This window comes from Prosopis cineraria, unplaced genomic scaffold, assembly GCF_029017545.1.
Source record: "Prosopis cineraria cultivar Desert tree isolate PC_DT_omini unplaced genomic scaffold, ASM2901754v1 PC4, whole genome shotgun sequence".
Taxonomy (NCBI): domain Eukaryota; kingdom Viridiplantae; phylum Streptophyta; class Magnoliopsida; order Fabales; family Fabaceae; genus Prosopis; species Prosopis cineraria.
In genome coordinates, this window is record NW_026555335.1 from 8,246,957 (window position 1) to 8,258,804 (window position 11,848).

General features: G+C 34.6%; 1 protein-coding gene across 1 annotated transcript; it reads left to right on the forward strand.

Moving 5' to 3' along the window:
* LOC129309617 (class-10 pathogenesis-related protein 1-like) lies at window positions 1-1,038 on the forward strand. Its single transcript, XM_054951259.1, has 2 exons — window positions 1-276; window positions 392-1,038. The coding sequence occupies exons 1-2, from the start codon at window positions 99-101 to the stop codon at window positions 688-690; spliced, it is 477 nt and encodes a 158-aa protein (XP_054807234.1). The 5' UTR covers window positions 1-98; the 3' UTR covers window positions 691-1,038.
* The last annotated feature ends 10,810 nt before the right edge of the window (window positions 1,039-11,848 follow it).

Sequence of the window (11,848 nt, forward strand, 5' to 3'; positions counted from 1 at the left end):
AGGCTGTCAAACCACACAAGAACCTTAATCTTCTCAAAACCCTCCCTCTTGTACTACGTATCAGTTTTGTTCTTAATTCTCCGTGCTCATCTATCATCATGGGAGTGTTCACTTACCAGAACGATAACGCCTCAACTGTGGCCACTTCCAGACTTTACAAAGCTCTGGTCGTTGATTTCGACAACCTCGTCCCAAAGATCATGGAAGGCGTCACCATTGAAATCCTCGAAGGGAATGGAGGACCTGGCACTCTCAAGAAGCTCACTTACCCCAGAGGTCACTTGCATACATGCATCATTATCTGTGTTGAACTCAGAACAAGCAAGCTAATTAATTGAAGAGACTCTAACAGATCAGATTGATGATGATAAATTTTGTGAATATGGTGCAGGTGAGGAAACAAAGTATTTGGTGCAGAAAGTGGAAGCAGTGGATGAAGCAAGCTATGCATATAACTACAGTATGATTGAAGGGAGTGGATTAGCAGAGGGAGTGGAGAAGATGACATTTGAGACCAAGTTAGTGGAAGGAGCTGATGGAGGATCTGTAGGCAAAGTCAGTATCACTTACTTCACCAAAACCGATGCTCCTCCAAGTGATGAAGAACTCGCTAATGGAAAAGCCAGTGGTGATGGCCTCTTCAGGGCTGTTGAGGCTTACCTTCTCGCTCATCCTGATCACTACAACTAATCAACTCACTCTCAACTCATATATATACACTACATATCATTGTTGTTATGGTTTGCTCCGTTTGTTATGACCAGGATTCTCTCTGAAGCACTTTACTTCTTTGAAGTATTTAAAGAGTATATATCCGTGTTCGTGTTCGTGTTCGTGTTTGTGATGATGATACAAGTTTTTGAATTTCTGGTACCGAATCAAAATATAATAATGAGAAAGTGTTTGCTTTTCTTTTCTTTCCCTACTTTCTTCTTGGGGTTGGATTTCTCAAATTCGATGTCAAGCTCGATGGTTGAGAGTAAATTGGAGGATGTAATGTAATATGAAATTGATGAATATATTTGTCACTTCTCTGGATATATGATGTAATAACTTTTACTTGTTATACTTGAATCAAAAGGAAGCATGTTAATTAATAATCTAGTGTTAGGGGGGAGAGACAAACTGGGTCAAAATTCCAATTATCAAGAACTGAAGACAAATATGAAAATTCCCTTGATTGAGTACGTTTGAGCTGTTGTTAATTCACGAGATGAGGATCCTTAATTAATTACGAATTGTATAGTGTATATAGTATATTATTATGCCGTCACGTATAGCGAAATATTCGAATCTGAAGGCTTGGACGGCATATACTGAGTACTATGGCGGTCAGAACAAAAAACAGACAAATGACAATTCACAGCACAGTGTATATATAATTTCCATCTAATTTACTAATTAAATTAAATAAAATTTTATTTGATATTCAAAAAGGAAAAAAAACTAAATGTTTACTAATTAATTGTTCATAACTAAAAGCTAAATTCACACACACACTTAAAGTCATATGAAATGCTAGATATTTTTGTTTGGCTAACTAAATGCGAGATAATTGATCGATCGAGGAGAGGAATAACACCGCATAGATCATAAATTAATTATCAAGATTAATGCAAAAATTGTTATACATAAGTAACAAATTTGTATACATATGTGATTGCGACTTTACGTTTATATCTTCTTTGATTTTTGGCTTTTTGTATTCACCTTGATTTTGATGATATTAGTTTGTAATATAAGAATCATTTTTTCTTTTGCTTCTTCCTTAAGATAAGTACTGACATCACTTGATAGATTATATATATTAATTGCCAGCTAATTCATTTGGACCATAATTAATTAAATTTAATCTAGTTTGATTTCACATGCAGGTACGTTGACTACACTCCAACATTATAATATATAAAAACAAATGTAAATTAAAAGAAAAGATCGATGTCAGTGAGTCAGTGACAGAATTCGGGTTTGGTTTCTGATATCTTCATCCCAGCTCACAAGAAATAGAAGGGAAGGGACGTGGAAGAAAGGACGGAAGCCGAAAGAAACTAAACAGTGTTTCTTCTTCTTCTGTTTTGTGTTGGTAAAAACCCTTCAAAGGATACCTCTCTATTTATATTTATAAGTAACTTTTATTATATTTTATTAGAATTTAAAATTTTTTTAAAATTAATTCTTTTCATTTGATTTATCTTTTTCATTTTCTTTCAGTTGATGTACTGTTTAGAATTGTGACATAAATATTTGATCTCCTTTGCCTAAAAATTGAATAAATTCTTTGATTTGCATTTGGTGTGATCACCTCAAGGCCCGGATTAATTTTTTCATTTTTTATTTTAATAAACATAATATTAAAAATATTTAAAAATTAATTTATATGGATGACATGAATTGATTTGAATTAAAATGGAAGGCTAAGATTGCTCCTAGCCCCGATGAGCACCAAATGCGGACGCGAGGGTGGAGTGGAGAGAGACAAATTAAATGAAACAAAGTGTGATGGGTTTGTTGGTTGTTCTGAGGAAGGGATGTTGAATTAAAAATTCATACGAGGTATCGTGGGTTAGACATGACTCTTAATTTGAATAACATAATAATTACAGAGTGTTTGGTTATTGATTAACTAGATAGATACATGGAGGAAGCATTAATTAAAAACCTGAATAATTAGGGAAGAAGAAATTTGACCCAAAAGAAACTGGGCGGAGATTCTGATATATTGCATTCAGTGGTTGTCAAACTTCATCGTTGTATAAAGCATCATGATTATATATAATGAATTATGTCAAAAATAATTGGGGAAAATACTAAAATTTGTTGCCTGTTATATAAATATAATTCACGACGGCAGGAAGAGCAACGTTGAATTGAATTATTGAATTAAATTAAACGTAAATTAAAAGGCATTATTTAGAATTTAGAACTGTTCACATGTGACTTTGTTTTAGTCGTCATCAGTAACACTTCCGACTCAATACAGCTATCATCAGTATAAAATATTACCATCATAAGTAACAATCTCTAGGGATCGCAGGTCAAAAATATTATTTCCTTCCCCTTTAAATGTAAAAAATTAGTAATTTAAAAAGTTTGCTTAAAAATAAAACCTCGATCTATTTTTTCTTAAATATACTCTTGTTGTTTGCACATATGATATATCAATAGGAATAGTTTTTAATATAAATCATTAATATTATAAGTATTTAAAGAAGTGAACCAACTCTTTTACAAATAATTAATAATTAATTTAACTAATTCTCTCAATATTTATGAATTAGTTATCGCTTTCATGTATTAAGTTAATTAAAGCATCCTTAACTCAGTTTTGTTATTCACTCAGTTGTTACCATAAGGATTTTTCCCCCCTAAAACAATCACTGATACAAAAATGACTTTTTACAATAGTTAAAAATAACTTTTTACAGTGGTTAAAGAGACGATGTTGTTTCAGGGGGTGTCTCTCTTTTTACATCGGTTATAAACTCGATGTAAAAATTAAATTTTTTACATTAGTTAAAGAGCCGATGTTGAAAATTATATACAAGAAAATAAAAAAAAATTTCACTTTAACTTTTTACACCGGTTATTACCATAACCGGTGTAAAAAATATTATATTCTATAATGGTTGTGGTAATAACCAGTGTAAAAAGTATTTTATTTTTTTTATACTATATTTATTTTATTGATTTTACCCATTTCTATGCATAAAAATTATCAAATCAGACAGTTCAATTAATTTATAATTGTTTAGCAAGTATTTATCAACTATGCAAAGCTATTTAACTATTAAAAAAATTAATAATTGTCTAAATTGTCAAAATTGCCATTCTTATGCATAAAAATTGCCAAATCAGACAACTCAATTCATTTACAATTATTTATCAAGCATTTATCAACTATACAAAATTATTTAACTATTAAGAAAACTAATACTTATCTAAATTGTGTCAACTATCAAAATTAAAACATATCTAAAAGTAACAAAAAACCTCACAAGTTCTCCGCAAAATAGGTTGCCCAACGTATGCAAATATCTGCAATTTTAGCTTTCAAAAATGCATCTGAATTATCGAACATCTAAAATTTGATTCATAAAATAGGCATATTAATCAATCTCAAATAACATAATAAAATAAAATTTTTAAAAATATATTTACCTCTTTTGTAAATTCGGTCATGCCTAATGTGATAATATTGAGCATGTGCTTCATGACATATAGACTGCATAAGTTCGTCCTCACCAGTTGTCTATGACTCTGTATAAGAATAAATCATAAAAAATTAGTAAGAAATCTTAATAATTGAACATATTAATAAAGTATAGCATTACCTTTGGCTCAATCCATGTGGGATCCTTAAGCTCATGTCCATGCTTTTGTAAGACTACATTTTGATATGTTCTCATTGCCCTATGATCAGGATTACCAAGTTAGTAAAAATATTCAAAAATAAATAAATTAAATAGTTTAGTAAAAGTATTCTTATAAGTCTATCGTCTTCTTCATTTCTTTCCCAAGTTTGTAATGGAGAGAGCATAAAAAGACGACAGTGTTGCTCTTCATTGAAAGAACAAATAACTACCAATGGTCCCTGCTAAATATGATACAAGTTAAAGTAAATTCATATTAAAAAACAATTAATTATAAATTGATCCTTACGAGTGCACATATGGAGCCATAAAAACATCCTTTTTGACTTCACATATTCTCTGTTGGAGGTACGCAGCCCTTAACTCTGGAGTATTACCTTTCTTTGTCATGTGATGAGGGCAAAGGAATCCAAACTTATCACCTTTGCCCGATGTAATGCACAAATAATGAAGATACCTACAATAATACAATTATATTAGTTTACTAAACTTGATGATTAAGTTTACTTACAACAATGCAATTATATTAAAGAAAAATATACTTACATCATAAATAATTCAATGTGTGGTGTGGTAAGCTGATTATTCGACAGAAGTCGAATCAAATCTTCTCATTCAATTGTCACTATCATGTCTTTCTTGCCCACAACCTCTAGATCCATTTCTAAACTCTTGAATTTGAATGATAAATCATACGCCATTAAGATCATTCGCTGATGTGGAGTCAACGAGGGTTGTGGAAGCTTTGGGAGATTCGGCGAAGAAAGCTTCTACATAATAAAAAGGCAAGAAATAGTTAATAAAAAACATATATTAGGAAGTTGCTATATAATAAAAATTCATGAAATTTCGTACCACAGCTTGAACTAGATTCACAAGTCTCTTAAGCCATAAGATAAAATTGCCAACAGCTTCAACCATAGTCTTCACCTCATCAGTAGGGAATGGAACCAAAGCATTTGGCACTTTTGGATTTGCAACCACCACTCTTACTTGATCATCTTGAATTTGCTTGTGGTGGATGGTTGACCCAAGCTATAGATGCTACCAAGCAACCAAGCATTTATCAGGATCTTCTAGAAATATCTCACATGGTTCACCAATGTTGTCACCAGAAGGACCCTCTGACACACGCTCAAAAATATTACTCCCTTTTGTACTATGAAATGCAGGAGACGTATGAATTGGTTCAGCAGTTGTCTCCTGTCGTGAGCTCATTATGCTCATCATCTCCTCCTTCATTTGCTCTTTCATTTGTAGAAGCCGAGGTGCAAATGAAGCTTCAAACTCATCCTTAGTTTGCTGCCTCACAGTGGATATTAATGTATCAAACTCTTCTCTAGTCACTACACCTCCTGAATTGGGATGTGCAGGTGCTCCAAAGTAGTCCTTAATGCCCACACCATATCCAACGCCTCTCACACGACCTGGATGCTCTGGCTTGCCTGTAGCAACTGTTAAGATATCATTTCTGCCCTCTGGAATGAAGCTTCCTTGAGCTTGTTGCTCCTTAAGAGTATCCTATAATATAAAAATAACAATATTAATTAATAATATATACAATTGTATAGAAATTTAAAGGAACAAGGAATAATAATTTTACTTACAATCCTCTCGGCAATCTCCCGTGCTATCTCACTTGTATAGCCTCCTTTCTTATACTGATGTCCATATCTCCATTTCTCCTCTCGAGAGACAGGTGATGGGGGAGAAAGGAGTATGGAAGGATCAGACTTGGATTCTTCTTCTCTCTTCTTCTGTTTCTTTGCCATTAGTATATCATCAACTCTAGCATACCCTCCACGAGATAAGGTGTGGGGGTATTGATTCTGCCTAACAATTTCTCGCCCTTTAGCTCGTTTTTCCTGTTAATAAATTAAATTTTAGATTTAAAATTGAAGTAAATCTAAATAAAACTTAAATAAATTAAAAATTAACAAACCATAGCCTTTTCAGAAGTTTGAATCCTGATAAATTCTTCCCAAGTATCTTCATCAAGGAACTGGTATGTATCAAGAAGATTGGACGAGCCTAACCCTCTGGCACCTTGATAAAGATATATCTTATAGCAAGATCAGTCTTAAAATTTCTCTAACGTGTTTCACAGTAAGAAATCAACTTGTGTCGATAATCTTGATTAGATAAAATATCGTATGTGAGCTACAATGAAGACATAAGATAATAATCAATAATTGCCCAATAATATATAACTGTAAAAAAATTTTAATTTTTAATTATTTACCCGAATACTTTTCCAAATCTGTTCCTTCACATGTTCTGACACATCAGGCCAGTCCTCAAACACAATAGGAGGCTTAGTACGCAATAGGAGGCCAAGAAAAGTAACAAACTTGGCTTTATGTGGCCCTATCGAATTCCATCTCCGGTCAAATTGAATTGGTAACCTACACCCAGCACTCATACTTAATGTCAGATCTCTTAATCGTGTGCCACATCTCCCCCTCCTTACAGACTGGCTCTGACTCGGCTCCTCACTAGGGGTGCCCTGACTCAGCTCCTCATTAGGAGCAACATCACCAATTGATTGGCTCTGAGTGTCATCACCTTGATTCTCCATATTCCTATTAATTCAAATAAATGAAATTAATTAAAAAAATAATCAAAGATAAGATAATTAAGAAAAACAATCCCACAACATAAATTTAATTGAACTAAATTAATATACTTTAATTTCAAAACTAAACTCATATAAAGATATTCTCCCAAATCCCTTCATGATGATCACTTCTTATGGCATGTTCATCATCTACTTCATCTACCACATCCAAAATTGGTAGCCCACTTGAGAAGTTAGGAGTTTCAGAAATATCAAAATTTGATTCATAATCGTCATTACTATCAATCATCCCTTTTCCTTTAAGTGCTATTGACCAATTTTTATTTGCTAGATCCATGACATAGAAAACTTGTTTAGCTTGGTCTGTCATAATAAATAGCTCATCTCCAAAAATTAGTTTTTTAAGATCAACCATTGTAAATCCAAACTTATCATTACGAATACTATTGACGTTAACCCACTTGCATTTGAAAACAGGAACTCTAAATTTTGTATAATCAACCTTCCAAATCTCTTCAATAACCCCAAAGTAAGTCCTGGATGCTAGTTTAGGTTTCTTATCTTTTGAATTAGAGAAGTGTACGGCTTCGGCCATTATCATAACTCCACTATTTTACACCGTACTCTTCTCATCCAAGGACTTTGTATAAAAGGAATACCTATTAATATCATAGGCACTTCAACATATAACATTAAAGTTAAGACCTCCCGCCAACCATTTAACTGTTTCAGAAACACCACTTTCATTCAAAATTTTTTGCTTGAACTAATTCATAAAAGTCTTTTTATGCTCTTTCAACAACTTTTGTTCTGTCATTCTCATCGGTAATTTGTTGCCTTTAAAAGTTCTTTATGAGAAGATATGTAATCTTTAACTTCATCAATATTATTCAAGATATATAAATGTACTTTTTGTAATTCATCATGATTCATGCTCTTCACTGATACTCCACGTGTGCCTTGACCATATTGCCTTTTCTCATGATGAGATTTAGGAAGTCCAATCGATTCTATACTTGACAAGTAATCAAAACAAAACTCTATAACTTCTTCAGCAACATATTTCTCAACTATCAATGCTTCGGGTCGAAATGAATTTCTGACATACCCTTTCAGTATTTTCATGTATCTCTCAACTGGGTACATCCATTGTAAATAAATAGAGCCACACAATTTTACCTCCCTTACTAGATGCACTATTAAGTAAACCATAATGTCAAAAAATGTAGGAAGAAAGTGTATCTCAAGTTGGCACAAGATAGTACAAGCTTCTTGTTCTAACTCTTCCAGTTTATGGGGATTAATAACTTTACTGCATATAGCATTGAAAAAAAAAACAAAGTCTGGTTATTGTAAGTCTTAAATCTTCTTTCAATATGCCTCGAATGGCCAAAGGTAATAGCTGTTGCATCAAGACATGGCAATCATGAGATTTTAAGCCTACCAATTTCAACTCTTTCACAGATACAAGCTTCATAATATTTGAAGAATACCTCGAAGGAGCTTTGATTCCATGTAAACACTCACAAAAACTTATTTTCTCAGATTTGCACAATGTATGAGAGGTTGGGGGACAATAAGTTCGTTTACCTTTTGGTCTTGGGTATAAGTCTTCCCGTATTCCCATTTCTTTCAAATCCAATCTTGCATTCACATCATCCTTAGTTTTACCTGGTATGTTCAGAAGCATTCCAATAATACTATCACACACGTTTTTCTCTGCATGCATAACATCAATACAATGCCTTACTTCAAGATTGCGCCAATGTGGGAGGTCAAAAAAGATAGACCTTTTTTTCCATATGCTTTTTGCACCAGTATTCTTTTTAGTTTTATCGAAGACAATATTAATATTTTTCACACGTTCATACACTTGATCCCCAGTCAAAGCATCTGGAGCATCATTGTGTTCTTGGTGACCATGAAAAGCTTTCTTCAATCTATGATATGGGTGATCTCGTCTAAGAAACCTCCGATGGCCAAAATAGACTGTCTTCCTTCCATGTTGAAGTTGATGGTAGTTTGTGCTTTCTTTACAAATTGGACAAGCTTTATGACCTTTCACGCTATAACCAGACAAATTTTCATATGCAGGAAAATCATTTATAATATAAAAGATCATAGCACGTAACTTAAAATTCTCCTTCTGATTTGCATCAAACACTTCCACACCTACCTCCCACAACACTTTCAAATCTTCAATCAGAGGTCTTAGGTAAATATCAATATTATTTCCTGGTTGTTTTGGTCCCGAAATCAACATGGATAGCATCATGTACTTCTGTTTCATGCACAACCTAGGTGATAGATTGTAAATCACTAAAAGAACAGGCCATAAACTATGTATACTACTAAGACTACTATAAGGATTCATTCCATCGGTAGAAAGTCCAAGCCTCAAGTTCCTTGGCTTATTGCCAAATTCAAGAAACAATTGATCAATTTTCTTCCATTGAGGAGAATCGGCTGGATGTCGAAGTTTTCCATCAGATATCCTTTCATTTGCATGCCATATCAAGTTCTTTGCATTATTAGTATTTGCAAACAAACGCTTGAACCTTGGTATAATTGGAAGATACCATAAGACCTTTGTAGGAGCCCCTTTCTCTTTGTACCGTGGTGCCTCACATTTCGGACACTTCTCCTCCCCTTCAAGCTCTTTTCTGTACAACACACAATCATTAGAACATGCATGTATTTTTTTATACTTCATACCCATTGGACACAAGATCTTCTTGGCATCATAATAATGATTTGGTAGTGCATTGCCTTTCGGAAACATTATTTGAAGTAACTCTAACAATCATGTGAAACTTTGGTCACTCCACCCAGCTCTTGCCTTTAAGATAACTAGTTTTAACACCCCAGATAACAAACTAAAATCAGTGCACTCCAGGTATAAAGGCTTCTCTGCGTAAGTGCACAAGTTATCATACACATGTGCTCGTTTAAAAGCCTCTTCCTCAACATCACGGATCATGTCCTCTAATCGATCTTCATTCATTTCTACTTCATCATCAAGATTATCAACTCCCACATATTGAGATGTGTTACTATAATTTTTCAATTGTTCACCATGCCAAATTCATATTGTATAATTTTTGCAAATCCCATCACAAACTAAGTGCTCTCTTATTTTCGCAACGCCTAGTCTCCTCTCATTCAAACAATTAACACAAGGACAGTAGAACCTTTCACTATTATCAACAGCATTTTTCTTAGCAAATTCAAAAAATTCTTTCACCCCATTATCATACTCATCACTCGTTCGTTTAGCATTCATCCAACTACGATCCATGTGTCACCTCCTAAAGAATATAACTAATGTTATTACCTTCAAATTATTTTAAGAAACTAAGTTCCTAATTAAATTAAGATTTGAAAAAATTTTGACAGAATCTCCCCTGAAAATTGGATCTCCCAAGACTTTTAAAAAAATTACAAGAAAAAATTGACAATTTTAACCAAATAAATGATCACATACAACAACCTGAGGCCTTATGAAGCTACTAACAGCACTCCCAGCAATAATCAATATCATTAAAAACTAAATTTAAGAAAATTAGAGGAAAGAATGAATTCAAAAAAAAATTTGACAGAATTTTTCCTAAAAATTGGACTTCCCAAAAGTTTTAGAAAATTTTACACAAGAAAATTAACAATTTTAAACCAAATAAATGATCACATGCAACAACCTGAGGCCTTATGAAACCACTAACAGCACTCTCAAGCAACAATCAATATCATTAAAAACTAAATTTAAGCATTATAAAATTTAAAAATTTATATTCAACACATACCTGGATGGCGGCAACTGCAGCAACAGCTCAACATTAAGAGGGGGGAAAAAGGAGTGGTGGAGGGGGCAAGAGGGAAGGAGAGGGGGAGGGGGGCGGCTGAGGGAGGGGAAGAGGGAGGGGGTGGGCAAGGGGATGAGGGGGAGGGGGAGTGGACGGCGGGACCAGGGGGAGGGGGGCGGCGGGACGAAGGGGAGAGGGAGGGGGTTGGGCGGACTGAGGGGGAGGGGGAGTAGGTGGCGAAGGGAGGAGGGGGAGGGGGAGGCGAGACAAGGGGGGCTCGGCGAACAAGGGGAGGGTTGGGTGGACGGGGGGAGGGGAGGGGAGGGGGAGGTGAGACGAGGGGGAGGGGGGCTCGACGGACGAGGGGGAGGGCTGGGCGGACCGGGGGGAGGGGGCTGGCGAGGTAGAAGATGAGGGGGAGTGGGCAGACGAAGGGGAGACGAGAGGGAGGGCGCGAGAAAGAGGAGAGGGAACTAATGAATGAAGGAAGGAAGGAAGGACGAATTTTAAAAAACACTTTTTACACCGGGTGCCCCTACCCGGTGTAAAAAGATCACTTTTTAATCCTTTTACACCAGGTGCTATCTTTTTACACCGGGTGGGGGCACCCGGTGTAAAAACTAGACTTTTAACACCGGGTTCTTGGACACCCGGTGTAAAAAGTGTCACATAATTCAATACAATTACAAAAATGCTACCGCCTTTATCTTTTACACCGTTTGCCTTCCAACCGATGTAAAAAGTACTTCATAAATTTTATATTTTGTACTAGTGAATGAACTAACTAAAATTATCAGATACAATCAGCACATTTAACCACTCTAATATTCACGTCTTCACCTGTATAAATACTTTGTAAATATATTTGAGTAAAATATTGCACTGCGCATATATAATTCCTTAAACACTAGGATAATAATTAGCCTCATTCTGATTTTATTGCATTAATTTAGTACAGTTCCAACGCTGATGAGATGAGACAAAATATATGATTTAAATAACAAGCGTGTGGAAAATGCGCTGCCTAAACAAATCACGAGCTGATACGATTTTAGGATTTCTGATATACCACATGAGCAGTATAAATACCAGTTAATGTA